The 15,912-nt window shown below is 42.9% G+C and overlaps 1 protein-coding gene across 1 annotated transcript in view; it reads left to right on the top strand.

Annotated features, from left to right (window-relative positions):
- Positions 1–15,912, top strand: part of LOC138287249 (rab9 effector protein with kelch motifs-like) — a 392,655-nt gene that overhangs the window by 117,780 nt on the left and 258,963 nt on the right. The window contains exon 7 of the mRNA XM_069227612.1: positions 3,908–4,054. Coding sequence (XP_069083713.1) covers positions 3,908–4,054 — 147 coding nt within the window. The remainder of the gene's footprint in view (positions 1–3,907; positions 4,055–15,912) is intronic.

Genomic DNA, 15,912 nt, shown 5'->3' with positions numbered 1-15,912 from the left:
TGGTTGCCAGAGGAAGCATATTAAAATGGAGCAAGATGAATCAGTTCCTCTTGAGTGATAGGAGATCAAGAGGAACAGCGCACATGTAATGAGTCTGAATTGAATCACAGTGCCTCCAGTCCACTGACTTGGGCCTGCATTGGTATGGCTGAATGTGCTAGATGATAGACTTCTCCAGGTAGAGCTGATGTTATTTGGATCATGAGGAGTGGTAGAACAGACTGGATCTAAGTTGTTGGGCTTAGGTGTGATTCTCCTGGAGGGGTCTTGGCCTTGGTGAAGAACTAACAGGAGACAGAATAGGACCATAAAGGATCTACTTTGGATCTGATTAGCCAGTTATAGTCTCACTCGCCTCGCCAGCTGATAGCTTACCTGTGCCCTCTTGGTTCTGAACCACCTCTACAGCCTCAGACAGAGTTGCATTGCCTAATTTGTACAAAAATAAGTGCCAGGGCCCTCGTCAGCAGAACACTTCAGTTTGCACCATCGTTTGCTCCTGCCAGTGCTGCCAATGACGGTACCAGCACTACTACTAATCATCACACTCTTAAAGGTGTGACAGTTGATAATATTTCAAGCCCAAAAGTTATAAGAATGGCTTGGGTGGCAGGCATTATTTATTGTTAATGTATATTGTATTAATAAATTGCTTTTGTTGTGCTCATAACTAAATTAGGCAGAGAGTGCGACCATGTGGCAGACTGTCATAAGCACCAGTGCTGCCAATTAAGTGTCTGTACCAAGCACTTAAAATCACTGGATCAAATTAAGCACTGCAAAGATGGAAATGGAAAGAAGCCATTAGATGAAAACTGGCCTCCTAGTAACACAGTAGGTGATACATAGTAGGCTACCACCATAGGATAATGTTCAAGCCATTTTAAAAACAGTAGTGAAGCAGGCCCACTTAGTCCTCTATTCTTCTGTGATGATCATGAACGTGATCTCCAAGGCAATGACAGGAACCCAAGGAAAAACTAACAAGAAAATATCCATAAAGGCAGACTACTTCTTATGAATGAATTTGTATTTTAAAAGCAGACAGTGTTACCTCATACACAAACCAAAAAATAGGATGTTGTTACACTAGCTTTGTCACTCAGCCTTTGGATACCTATCTGATTACCACCATTGGAAAAATCATTAAAATGTGGCTACCGGTTATAAGAGGATATGAACTTCAATATATCAGCAGCATGTGTTTCCTAATGCATATAGAGCAAGAATATTTAGTAAGCTGTAATATAATATTTCCCCTGTGCTGGATCGTCAGTAACTAACCGTAAATTCAACTTGGGAACAGCATAGAGTTAGCCTCAACTTTAATGTCTAGTGCTTGAACCCTATCCTTAAATAACAGGAGAGCTCTTGAGGGAGACCTAGCAAGGAAATGGGTTGTACATCACTATTGGTTGACTTGTAGCATCAGTTGTGCCTTCTAGGGGTCTCATCCAAGTGTAGTTAATTGTGTACTGCCCAAGAAACCACATCACCCCTATCCTGGTGGACCTTCTTTGGCTCCCCTTGCCTACCTACACCATCTACAAAACCAGCTGCATCATTTCCAAAAGTCGTCATGACCTGCAGCCCGATTTTCTTGACGATAAACTCATCATATCTGGTGAGTCTTGTCACACTTGTAGCCAGGACCCAATCAGACTACAGACATAGAAAAGCAAAAAAAAAGAATAAAACAAGACAGGAGTCATTTTCCATCTATGCACCCAGGATCTGGAACAACATCTCTGTAACCAGGCCTGCCCCAACACTGCTCCAATTCAGGGAAAAGATGAAGACACACCTTTTTTAAAAAAATACTTCATTACAATGCATTAATAGCCCACAAAACAGCTAACTCTCATATGACTCACTAAGGTTGTGTTATTTCAGCTTCTACAGCACTTAATTGACCTTTGGCTGGGTTTGTGCTTTAATACTGCATGCATAAACACATACAAACAATGAGGCAAACAGTAACAATCATAGACAAATAAGCAGGCACCTGATGTTATCCCAAAGCTAAGTAGGTGTACTCCCACCTACAGGACCAAGAGGAGATGTGCACAACTGTGACATTGGACAGCATACGTACACCTTTCATTCTTACTATTTTGCTCACCAGCATTTCTTCTAGAAAGGGGTACCTTTACTTTCTAGCCCTGAATATTAGGGGCAGTGTTAAGAATGAAACGAAGCCTAAAAGCACAATATACTGACAAAGAATTGGAACCTTGTGCATTGGAATGCATCCTTTTTGCATTTATTTGCCTATCTCATTGCTTCATGCACCTATCTCAGCATGAATTATTGTCTGTTGGTTTTGTTTCTTTGACGTGGTCTTTGAAGAAGGAAATTAGATAGTGGGTTTCCTAAGATATTGGCGGTTCTAAGTGAGATCAAAGGATAAGATATGTGGACAATGACTTTTATATGTGAATCAGAGTTAAATGTTCTTGGTGTCATAAAAAGATGTTTATAGCTCTTTTGTGTATGTACCTATCTCTTCAGAAAATATTTTCAGCTTAAGTTAGTCACATTGCATTTGGCTCTTAACTTTGTGTTGCTAGGATACTTAGGCCAATACTTAACTTTTTTGCACCGTATTTGCGTCATTTTTTGACGCAAAAGCGGCACAAACTTAAAAAATGTAATTATATTTTGTAAGTTTGCGCTGCTTTTGCATAAAAAATTATGCAAATGCGGTGCAAAAAAAGTTTAAATATGGGCCTTAGGCCCATATATATACTGTGTTTGCATCGAATTAGCTTAATTTTTTTTTTATGCTTGTTCGACGTAAACCTTACTCCATATTTATACTCTGGGGCTAGACCCATCTAGCGCCAAAGTTATGGAGTTAGCGTCATTTTTTTACCGTGAAAATCTACCTTGCGCCAATGAGATGCAAGGTAGACGTTTCCTGGCAAAAAATGACTCAGCGTCTTCTTTCTCCTCCCATGCAAAAATGAAGTACGGGAGGCGGAGGGCCTTAAATAATGACGCTAAGCCTGCTTAGCATCATTATTTAACACCTGGGTCAGGGCAGGCGTTAGGGGACCTGTGGGCTCTTTTTCATGGTCAGAGACCATTGAAACAGCCCACAGGTGCCTTTCCACACCCCCAAGGACACCCCCACCAACCCCCACCCACACCTGGAGGACACTTAAGGATGGATGGACCCATCCCAGGTAAGTCCAGGTAAGTATTTTTAATTTTTTTTTAAAGTGCCATAGGGGGGCCAAACTTGGGCCCCCCTACCTGGCACAGTGCCCAATGCCCATGCCCAGGGGACACAAGTCCCCTGGGGATGGCCATTGGGCTGGGGGGCATGACTCCTGTCTTTACTAAGACAGAAGTCATGTCCATGAGGGTTGTGTGTCAAAATAATGACGCTAGACAGGTTAGAGTCATTTTTTTTACTCTAACCTGACTAGAGCCAATCTTTCCCACACAACCTCCAGTTTTCCCCAAGCCTCCCCTACCCGGTTAGCGTCCAAAATGTTGACGCTAACCGGGCCTTAGTGCCGGCAAGCATCATAGCTTAAATATGACGCCTGGCTGGCGTCTAGGAATGGCGCTAGCCGGCGCTATACTTTTTGACGCAAACCTGCACTAACGCAGGTTTGCGTCAAAAAGTATAAATATAGGCCTTAGTGCCTTCATCAGAGTCACCATACTGGAATGCAACAACTGTGCTTTAATGCACAGCGGAAGGTACTACGTTATAACGAATAAGCAATGGCATAAGATATGAGGATGATTAACCTAATATACACAGCTTCTTCTCGTAGCTTCTGAAATAGAAAGAGATTTGTACTTCACATGCTGAATTTGATTAAAAAATATATACAAAAAAGAGATTTCTTAAACACTTGATACTTATTTTTGTACTTTCTCTCAATACTAGGCAGCTTAACGTGGCAGAAATTAGGTACCAGTGGCATTGCTCCTCGCACTCTCAAACACAGCTCGGCAGTCGTGGGTGAAAATATATTTGTTTTTGGTGGAACTCATCATGGCAAAGTTGTCGATGATCTGTACTTGTTTAATACAGGTACGTAGGTGGTCTTCCTTTCTTGCTGTTAATAAACATGATGAAAAGTGTTAATGAAGAGATGTGTCCTGCCTAAACATTGTCGTTCAGCTAGCCTGACTAGCATGATGGGTCAACAGATAATGTTATGGTCTGTGCTATAGTGCACACTACTCAGTGGTTTTGTGTCATCCAGGAAAGGTCTACTGTTGAAGGATGGAGTATGATGATATTAAATTACATTGAGATTTAAGAAAAGGGAAGAAGGTGCAAGGAAGAACCATTATTTCACTACCGAAGAAACATGGACCGATGGAGTCAAAGAAGAATCAAGCATAAATTAGGAAGCTGCTGTTTAAACCCTTGAATGCCTGTTTGACATATGTTTGTGGAGGTGGTTGTGAGATCAGGTCTATCTTAGAAGCCTAACCATCTTCTTGAATGAGAATCTGATCCCAAATTATGACTGAAATTTAGACTGATATCGAGTCACAAAGAGCGATTTTACAACACATAAAAGTTGACGAATCACTCTTCCCGACGAATGGCTTGCAACATTTTTTGAAAATGTGGATTGTGAGATATACAGAGTGAGTAGCCTGTGCTCCCCAGTGTCTTCAACACTTCACTCGTTTATTGAGTGCATGGCGTGTTACTACAGCTAGTCAGTGGGAGTAGATTGAAGGGAATGAGTTTGGCCACAGTGCTAGCATGGCCTGTGGCATTTATATTTATGTTATTGTGCCATAATGTATACTCTCTCATGCGGGCCGGCAAGCATTGCACTTTTGGCTGATAGGTATCATGGCCAGGCATATTGGTATTGAAAACCACATTCCGTGGCAGTGTACCTTAGTGGTATGTTGCTCACACATGGCGTTGCCATTCTCTGCTGTGGCCATTACCTGGTTCTGGGCAGTGCTTAATTTGTAAACAAAAAGGTGCCGGTGCTCAAAGCCCTCCTCTTAAACACACGGGTGCTGCAATTAAATGTGCGAACATGGAATACTGAGGCTGCGTAATCCCGCTGCCATCCCGGGCCTCTTCAATCCATATAAAGCCACTGCCTGCCCCTTCAGCTCACTCTAGCAGCTTTATGCTTTCTCTCATCGTGACGTTTTTTCGTTTTTCTCTCCCTCCGTCTTACCCATATGTGTGTTTTGCTCGTAGTAAATGCTTGAGGCAGAAAACTAAGCGCCGGCCCTCAAAAATAAGTGCCGGTGCTCAGCACCGGAAACAACAAGCACAAATTAAGCACTGGTTCTGGGGTTGAAATGGCTGAAACAGTCACATGTAACCGCACAGTGCACCCTGGCGTGTTTATTGTCCATTTGCTAGTCTTAATGCTATAGCCATTCTGCAAAGGAGACATCAGTTAAGTCTGCCCTGTATGGACTTGTGGGGATCCCCGTGTGAATGCCTTGTTCGATCCTGCACTGATGACCCCTGCATGCCATCTATAGTTACAGTGGTGATGGACAGTGTATACAATATCACTTGCCTCATTCATGCAAAATACAATAGTGTACATACCATACAAATAATTATATGTTTTGTGTTGCAACGCCAGGTGTTGTACATAGTAGAGGCTCTGGGCATTCTTATTTCTGACTAACGACGATGTTAACTCTCTTGAAAAGCTTACACAGTCTGTACAGAGAGCGGCAACAGGTCAGACCCCCACAACCACAAATTGTTGTGTTAGTCACGTATTATCAGACCACCTTCATCAGCAACTAGTTGATTACAAGCACATACTATAGAAAAATATCCACCACTTCAAGTCGTCCAAAATGCCATCTAATTTAATAGAGCAGTGGTCCCAACCTGTGGTCCAGGGACCACTGGGGGTCTGCAAAGCCTCCTCAGGGGCTGGTGACTGCTCAGAAAATGAAATAATAGTAACAGATTAACAAAGTGCAAATAAATAAAGTGGCTAAATGTAGAACTGAAAATTTTAAAATGTACTGTAAAAGTCAAGGAATTCGAAATCGGAAGCTAAAAAATAAATTATTATCCTCAGACTGGTTTGTGGGAGCAGTGCAGGTGCATGAAACAGAATATATATTATGGATGATGTGCGGTTTCAATTGAATTTAGAAAAGCTCAAACTTTCCTTTTAAAATTATTTTTTATTTTATTTATATGTCTTTGCAAATTAAATAAAATGTGTTATCATTTGTGTATGTGTTTGATGAATGCTTTTTTCTGTATTTTTTGTGTTTTGTTTTGTGTTTCAAATCATCAACAATGTTTAGGCCAGGATCCGCGGCTTCTAGTAATGACTGAGTTGGGGTTCCCCGGATTCCAGTAACGATTGGTTAATGATAAAGTGGGGGTCCACAGAAGTAAAAAGGTTGGGAACTACAGAAGAGAATTACAGATGCTAGTTTCTATAGAACCCGATTAAATAAGGGTGAAATGTTAGATTCTACTTTAAGCATATTACAGTTAGTACAAAAGGAAAACAAAATGTGGTTCCACAGCACAAGTTTACCAGATGAAAGGAACAATTCATTGATAGTCCTGTTGTCATCACAGGGCACAGGTGATAGTTTCAACTTGGCTTGGTGTTTTATCATGTGAGCTAGATGTGTTCTTTACAAAGATACATCTGTTTACTAACTTAAAGAAAAGTGTGAAAGGGAATGATACAAACTGCCTTATTATGCCTCACCACCTCGTTTTTGTGCTGCCTGCCTACTTTCTGAACCATAATAATAACTGATGACTGTTACTGTAAGCCATGTGTTATTTTTCCTTATCACCATATTAGGGCCATCTCTTGGTACAATAGAGGGAGGTGGATCTAATTTGTCCTTCCCTGTTTTCTATGGGCTTTTGCTTTTACTGTTTCTCTTCCTTTTACTCGCCATGCACCATGGCAGACCCACAAATGGGAGCAAAGGAGCTCTGGTGACCCTGCAGAGGCAGGAGCACAACAAGCTCTGGCAAGATCCTGAAGCAGGACAGCACCGAGGCTTCTGCAGAGGCAGAAAAGGGGGAAACTCTGCAACATGTCGCCCTGGGACTGCTGTGTGAGGGAAGACCAGCAAGCCAGTTCCTTCATGTGTACCTCAGGTTGCATAGTGTTCCTTTTAGAGTTAAACTATTGGAAGGGATACCATTTGCGTTCAAGGCCTGAGTTCACCAAAGAATTATTCAGAGTGCACATATGATTTTTCATATCGCTTTTTTTATTCTGGTTTTATGGAATGCTGCCAAATATGTTACTTTTCTTTTCTACTAGATGTTTCGATCACCCCGCCAGAGTTATTAGGAGACCTAGCAGGAAATAGGCTCTGGCTTGTAATCAAGCCGCGGCAATGCTGTCATCTGCAGGCTGTACCAGTTCCCTTGCTATGTTCACTGTCTTCTAAGCAGACAGTGAACATTGCAACGGCGCTGGGCAGGGGGCCCGTGCACTGGCCATGCAAAGTGCATGGGCAGGACAGGGACCCTTCGGTGGCCCCCCTGCACCTGTTCTCTGCCGGCCTTTTCATGCCTGTGTTACCGCTGTGAAAAGGCTGGCAGAGAACAAGGTCGTAATCCACAGGGCAGTGCTGCGTGCAGTGCTGCCCTGGTGGATTATGATCTCCGCCACTCCCAGGATCATGGCTCCTCACGTTGCTGGTGGAACCCTGCCACCAGGGTTTTAATGTGGCAGTCGGACTGCCGCAACAGTGGTGGTCCTGACTGCCACTGCGAGTGTGGCTGGCTGAAGACCTCCACACTTGTAATGAGGCCCTAAGGGTCTGAATTAGAGTTTGGCAGATGGGGTTACTCCGTCACAAACATGACGGATATCCCATCCGCCGTATTACGATCCTTTTATATCCAATGGGAATCGTAATACTGTGGACAGGATATCCGTCATGTTTGTGACGGAGTAACCCATCTGCCAAACTCTAAATCAGGCCCAGAATCTAACACCTTTCAACACCACTAGCAGACAAAACCGCTCATATTTTCATTTAGCTGCCAACGTTAAACCGAAATTTAAAATATGACTGCAATAATATGCCTTAAAACTCTATCAAATAGTTGGAGTACTTCATGTTTCCACAATTTAGCAGGCCTCTGCGAGTGAGGCTGACCCTTAATTTTATTATAAAATTATAGCGCAATTGGATTTTGTTCAAGGTTAGCTCATCAAGGAATGTAGATTATATATTTGCAGGTGAGCAAAAATGTGTAAAGAAAATTTGGATGCCTTTGCAGTGATGAAGACAACTTGTAATTCCAAATAGGTCATCGCTTTCAGTCTGCTGCATCTACCTCTAGTAACAGTGTCTACATCATACTGTTGTAAAGTATTCCATACTGTTGTATGGTATACAGTCCCTAGATACTGTGTGTATATAATAAATACTGTGTGTTAACCATCGCTGACAATCATGAGATGCCCAAATTGAGTTTCATTTGCCTTTGGGGCTTCACCACCCCTAAACTGAGCAGTCTGCATACAAAATGAATTCCTGCTATATCAAGTTCCCAGATCATCCTCCCATCAACTGCTACAGCACCCCGAGCAGGGTAGCGTCCAGCTATGCTTTTAAGGTAGCCAGTGCTTCTTATGTGATTCGGCCACGTCCTGTGGTCAGGGATCTCCTGAGGGCAATGGTTGTTATTATGGTAAGTTGGACACCTTTTTTCGGTGTTCATTCCGATTTAAGTTGGGTTCTATTATAATGCCTAATATCATTTTATACATAATGATATGTTTCTATATGCTTAGTAGTTACACTATCATGAGTATATACACTGAATGCTAGATTAATGCATGAATACGGGTGGATGGATATATAGGGTAAGAAACTGAGTTGTTGGTTGACTGGGTTGTGAGCCCTGGTCAAGCAGCAGCCAAAATCCTTGTCAGGGTAAGGCACAAGCAAACCCCAAATTAACCTGTGATCAGCCCCTGGTAGCTTGGCACAGAGCAGTCAGACTTAATTTAGAGGGAACGTGCAAAGTATTTGTGCAACAATTCAACCTAGTGAAAACACACCATAAAGGGGGCCCACAACAGTTACAACAATAGAGTAGACTTTAATTAATACAACAAGACATATTGGCACAAATCCAATCAGTAGAACCTAAGTTATGAATTTTTAAAAGAATAACAAACTGTAAAATAGCACTTAAAAGCATATAGCGCCAACTGGGGATGTCTGGTTTTTGCTGGACCTGGTTAAAGTCACAAGTTCAGGCCGACTGTAATAGAGCGCAAGCTGGCTACAGGGACACAGGCCAGTTGAACAGAGTACCTTAAATCCTGGTTGCGGAGCGTTGCATTAAGTCACGTCAAAGATGTACAGCACAGCTGAAGCAATGCATTGGTACTAAGATGTGGTGAGGCTGTGGTGTGAAGTTCTGTTGTGTTGTCATTGAGGATCCTGTCAAAGGGGCTTGTGATGCCAAATCTGATGTTAGAAATGCGGTGCGCAGCTGGTGATGCAACGGTTCTGAGAAACTGAATGACTGTGATGTGGAGTCTGGCATTGTAGTCGAGGCTGCTGTGAATGAGGGATGTGAGGACCTGGGTCATGGATGCGCTGCAGCTTCAGGATTCTGCGTCCGTTCAGGGGACTGCAGAGGCAATTTGGGTCTTCGTGACAGGCATATTCTACTGATGCGCTGGTTCTGCTCGATGATGAGCTGATCTCTTGAGGAGATGCATTGGTTCTGCTCGGGGATGCAATACTCAGCAGAGGTGATGCGCTGATTCTGCTGGTAAGCACCTTAAACCCGGTTCCAAGGGTCTAGTACTGGGGAGAGCACCACTTGGCAGGGTAGACTCACAGTTGGCAGAGTCCAGGTGCAAGTTTGTTGGGAAGGCTGCTCGTTCCTGAGGCTTCAGATCAGGAGACCAGTCAGAAATCTAGGTTCTGGATTCAGGAGATACAGGTCCAGTCCTTCACAAGAGTGCAACAGGCAACAGGTGAGCACAGCAGGCCAGCTGTTCCATCAAAGCAGCAGTCCAGCAGAGTGGCAGTCTTTGTACAAGAACAGAAGTCCTTCTTCAGGCAGAGTATCGACAGATCCAGGAGTGTGCTGAAGTGGTAGTGTCTGAGGTCCATCTTTAATACCCTGGTGCCCTGGTTCTGGAAGGTGGGAGAAACTTCTAGACAGTGGCTTTGAAGTGCAAGGAAATCCCTGCCTCCCCTGCCCCAATTCCAAGCTGGCTGGAGTGATAATACAGTGTTGTTAGTCCCTTTGTGTGCAGACAGGACACAGCCTATTTAAGTGTAAGTGAGGCTGTGCCCGGCCTCTCCCTCCCATCCTGCCTGAGATCGCCCATCAAGCCACACCTAAACTCCCATTGTGTGTGGCTGTCTAGGAAGAATACACACCCAGTCTTGTGACCAGAGACAGGTTGCAGGCACCAAAATGCTAAGGCAAGAAAATGTAAACTTTCTAAAGTGGCATTCTCAGAATTGCAATTTAAAATCCAACTTCACCATGAGTTAGGATTTTAAATTGTGATTCCAGAGACACCAAACTTGAAGCAGGTATCTCTTTCCATTTGGACATTACACTTAAAAAATGTAATAAAGCAACTCCAAAAATATCCCATGGGAGAAAAAGGCCTTCCAGTAGTGAAAAACTAATTTAAGAGTTTTTTACTGCAAGGACATGTAAAACTGAAAAGTACATGTCCTATGTTTTAAATACATTGCACCCTGCCATCAGGCCTGTTCACGATCTACTATGGGTGTGACATATGCATTAAAAAGGAAGGTTTGAGCCTGGCAAAAAGTTTATTTTGCCAGTTTGAAATTTCACTTTAAACTGCACACATAGGGTCTGCAGTGGCAGGTCTGAGACATGTTTAAAGGCCTATTAAATGGGTGGCACCATCAGTGCTGCAGTCCTACTAGTAGCATTAATTTAGAGGCCTTGGGCGCATGTAATACAATTTACTAGGGACATATAAGTAACGTAAATATGCCAATTGGGGATAAGCCAATACTATCATATTTGGAGGAGAGAACACAAGCACTTTAATGCTGGCAAACCTGAGGTCAGAAAAAAATGGCAGAGGAACGCAAAAAGTTGGGGGAAGACTCCCTAAGACTGACAGGTCTAGCACTTTTGATGAATGATGTGATGGTATCAATGAATGGAAGAATATATAAATGTTCAGGCTAATAGAGGGATGATATGTGAATAAACAGATTTAGATATTAATGAATAAGGGTGAGTGGAGAGCCCATTCATCATTCCATCGGTACACTCTTTCACTCATTTTCTTAAACACTGCTTCACCTATCTGTGTACTCACCGAGTACTCATTCTTCTATTCACTGACCGACCCTTTCATTTAGCCTCTATCCTGCCTCTCACACAGCCATTAGTACAGCAGTGGGCTGTCACCCATCTATGTATGAACTTATTCAAGTGTCCATCCATGTTTCAGTCGGCATTCCTCAGAGGGACCGAGGGACAGTCCTCCCGAGACCTCTCCCTTGGAGGACAGGTTATTGGAGGAACACATACACTGCAAAGCAACATCCCTCACTTACAGGAAATTAGTTAAGAACTCACCAGAGCCACTACAATCCTCGAGGGCACACTGGGAATGTGACATTGAGAATGATGAATAGCTTGAGGCTCTGGCTTCTCCCCAAGAAGTAGCAATATGATTGGGGTTTCGGCTGGTACAACTTAAAATACTGCACAGCTCATATCTCAGTTTCAGTTGTGTGATTAAGGTAAAAATGTGGAGGGCTACAGATACAGGTTGTTTACAGCACTGTGGTCAAGAAGGTTCATTGCTGCATATAATATGGGACTGTCCAGACACAGGTATTGTGGACCCCAGTGGTTGATTGTATGAATGATGTGTGTCGGAGTAAGATGAGAGTCTCAGCAAAATGGTGCCTACTGAACAAATGGAATGTTGCCTAAGGATGCACGTTTAAATTTAGGAACCACTACATTATTTGTGAAGGTAAAACGAAGCATCCCAATGGGAGGCCAACCTCATGAAGGGCCTTATGGGCAATACAGATGGCCTTAAAAGCAATCCGTTTTCTGTTCGGTTAGCCAGTGAAGCTTGTGCAAAGCCTGGGATACTGACTGGAACTTGGAGATGCCTAAGAGCATGCAACTTGTTGAATTCGTGAAGGTTTCTGGATCTCAGTTGCTCCTGCATATTCACATGAAGGGCATTGCAGTAATCCATTTTGAAAAGCACATCTTCACTTTAACTGTCTTCTGAAGTTCAAACGGGATGCATAACATTTTTTTTTTAATTGTCCTTAGAGTATGGAATGAGGAAAAAGTGAATGAGTTAATTAGATCCGCAATGGTTAGTCTGTCATTAACTGTAATACCTAAGTTTCTTACTCTTTGGACAGCATTGGAACAGTTCCTAAGTCCTGTGTCCACCAATTAGGGGACCAAAAGAAAGTGTCACTGTCAAACAGAAAGACCGCTGTCTCTCCAGAGTTTAAGTTATGTTGCTTTTCATCTAATTGCCTACTTCCACACAGAGATGGAACCTTGGGTTCCTAGTGATATCAAATAGATGAGACCAAAGCTCCAGTTGCCTAGATGTCTCTCAAAACTCTGAGGTGAAAAATATCCCTGTTTTCACATTTTATCTAACTACAATTTTATGTTATGTCAGTCCTCCCCCCAAGTACTCTGCCATTGCTTTCAACAGATATGCATCGGCAGAATATTAATTGGGAATTATATATAACATTGACTGCCCTTACACCCCCAAATGTTAAAAAACACAATACCTGGCCCCCTCTCACTAATCTGACTTCCCTCTTCATTCCTCTTCCTCCTGCCAAAACATGAAAAAGCAATGTAGTGTTCTGTAACAACACCAAGCATCCAATAATCATTCACTGACACCCTCGATTAACCAAATTGTTGAAAACCTTCCTTGGAACTATAAGGAGGTAGACCTGAATGGAGATCAGTGTTGCTCGTTTGCTATATGCCGTGGTCCCGTGGAGCCTCCTTTAGTCTTCTGAAAGACACTCTGCAGCTTCAGTTAAGAGAGATGGTATGGTATGGGGCTTTCATAATGCCTCACTTCTCCAAATAGAGGGAAATCGAATCCTCCTTAGGCTACTGTGTCTGCCCCCATTCACTTCCAGTTTTATCATTCATGCAGAGCTTAGACAAGATTATATTTCAGATAAAGTGAAGTTGGCTCCTCTGTTGTGGTAGAATAAAGTGTGGTTCAACCCAGAGGTTAAACTTTGCAGTGACATAGAGGGTAATTAAGACTTCAGCAGGCAGAAAAGCCCATCTGCCGATGGCCCAGGGGGTAGGTTACTGCCAGTGTGGCAACCTCCCTGCTGGCCCCATTACATTGCTGGCCAGGGGGAAACAGGCTACAGCATTGTCTCAGGCTTGTAATAGAACCAGCGGCAATGCTGTAGCGCGTAGGGTGCACCAGCAAATTGGTTGTAATGTGGCAGTCAGACCGCCACATTGGCAGAGGTCCAACTGTGACCCTGGCAGTCAGTAGACCTCCAGGCTCATAATAAGGTTCATAATCTCATACTGTGCTAACCTGGAGAGTGGTTTTAAAATTCTGTGGTTGAATTCCGTTCGCAAAACAAAAGATTCCTTGGGCTTGACTTCTTTATTTACTGACCCTGGAAGTATAAGCAAACTATAAGTCAAAGGTGATAACTCTCATGCTTTGTGAGGAACAGAGATTGAAAGCAGAGCTATCTAAGTGCACCATGATGACCTACTATAGATCCTTAGTATCCATGGAGTCAGCCCCCTATTTAGATTTTCGTCTTTCACAATGGGACAGATCACTTCTTTTTCATTCCTGATCAGATCTGATCTGGAGGCTTCCTTATTTTAAAAGAAGATTTGATTTAGAAGGGGACAAGGCATTATTTGCCCTTGTGATAATGTATCAGAGCAGTACCTACTACATTATTTTTTGTTTTGTCTGTTTTACAATTGTCTTCGTAAACACTCTTTGCAGCCTTTATTAAAGAAGCTAGCTCATTGTCGGTGCAGAGATACATTATTCAGAATTTCGTATAAGAAAGTCAATGGATGGGTTACTGTTTGACTAGTATGTACTCACATACTTTTGAGGATGGAATTTGACTAGAGACCTGTCATCTATTTTTTTTACATTAAGTTACTGACCATTTGATTGAGTGAGATTATATTTATACAATTTTACATCGAGGTTTGATTGTTTTATGTATTTTGTGTGCATTTTGAAAATGTGCTTTCTTCTTTTATGACCTATTTCAGGTTGAATACAGATTTATTTGATTTGATTTGATTTGAGAGATATCTCAGGAGTTGGGCACACCATTGCTATTGCCCACAAGGCTAGGAGTGCACCAAGTACTAGACAACAAAGCTGTATCTGTGGACCTATTTAAAAGACAAGCAGTTGGACCACCATGCATACAGAGAAGTTTCCCTTAGTTCACAGATAAAATAACAGAGCCACGTCCTAGCTGCTTGAAATCTACTTGAATGAGTGATACAAAGGAAATCCTGTCTTGGAGCACTGAGGGTCTGCAACCCATCCATTTTGTTTTGAAAACGATACAGGAGGCATCAACCTGCCCTAGAGGATAGATGACATATTAAAGACACTGAATGACTGCACTAACTCAGGTGCCTGTGCATCTTTCTCAACTTATCTTACAGCCTGGCATAGTGTTCTTGGACCATTTGCAAGGTATGCCCTTGGGTCTGTGGCTTTGAAGATGTCTCTTAACCCTGCTAGATTTTGTGGGTATCTGTATTTCCTAACTTGCAACCCCAGAGTACCAAATGAGTATCCCAGTACCTTGTAAGGTAGCTGTCCCACTGAATTAGAAGCCAGTGCAGCTACCCTACAACTTACATTTCTATAGTTTCACATTTTCTGTGCCATTTTAAAGCTGGGATGGCCCTACTTACACTGTGTGCTACCCTCTTCAATGGGTCCTCTGCTTCCATTGGTAACATTGACAATGGAAATCTCGTCCCTGATATCCCACTTCTGTGCTGCAAACTTTTACAGTTTGTGAACAATCTTGGCTGTCAAACATGATTACATTAATTTCTCAGATCTCCTTCCTTTGAGGCCGTGAAGCTACCTAAGATCAGACTGAGGTCCAAATAAGGCGGCTACCACTCTCCATGCCATAACAGACACTCTTTCTTGTCTTTGGCTTTTAACCACAATTCATTGTTCTCAGGTGTTCTAATATAATTAGTTCAATAGTAGCAAACCAAGACTACAGTATCCAAATTACACTATACCTGGCCAGGATTATAAAAGGCCAGGACTGAAAACAGTGTTCATGAAGACATGGAGGGAAGTAGTCACCCTAGATCCAAATGAGATCCAATTGATCCTCCCTTGACTGTGCCCAGTGACCACAGAAAAATGAGGCACTGTTGACATGCCTTGAAACTTAAGGCTTTTTTCAAGTGGTTTCGAAAACCCAACACACTTTATGGCTTGGTTGTAGATATTACAATAGTGGTTGAATCAATCAATCAATCAGGGATTTGTAAAGTGCAGCTAGTCACCCTTGAGAGCCTCAAGGCTCAGGGGGGTAGGGCGGGGTGCTGAGGATCAGTCGAAGAGCCAGGTCTTGAGGTCCTGCCTGAACTGTGACAGGGTGGCGGATTGCACGAGGTGGATGGGGAGGGTGTTCCAGGTCCTGACGTCGATGTGGGAGAAGAATTTTCCTCTGACTGTCATTTTCTGGATGCGGGGGATGTTGGCGAGGGCTTGGTCGGTGGAGCGGAGTTGTCTGGCAGGAGTGTAGAAGGAGAGTCTGTGGTTGAGGTAGGCTGATCAGGCGTCGTGTAGGGCCTTGTAGGCGTTGGTCAGGAGATTGAAGGTGATTCTCTTGTCGATAGGCAGCCAG

This window comes from Pleurodeles waltl, chromosome 1_1 (assembly GCF_031143425.1).
Source record: "Pleurodeles waltl isolate 20211129_DDA chromosome 1_1, aPleWal1.hap1.20221129, whole genome shotgun sequence".
NCBI classification, from domain to species: Eukaryota; Metazoa; Chordata; class Amphibia; order Caudata; family Salamandridae; genus Pleurodeles; species Pleurodeles waltl.
The sequence above is the reverse complement of the archived record's forward strand: the minus strand, read 5'-3'. Positions and strand labels throughout refer to the sequence as shown.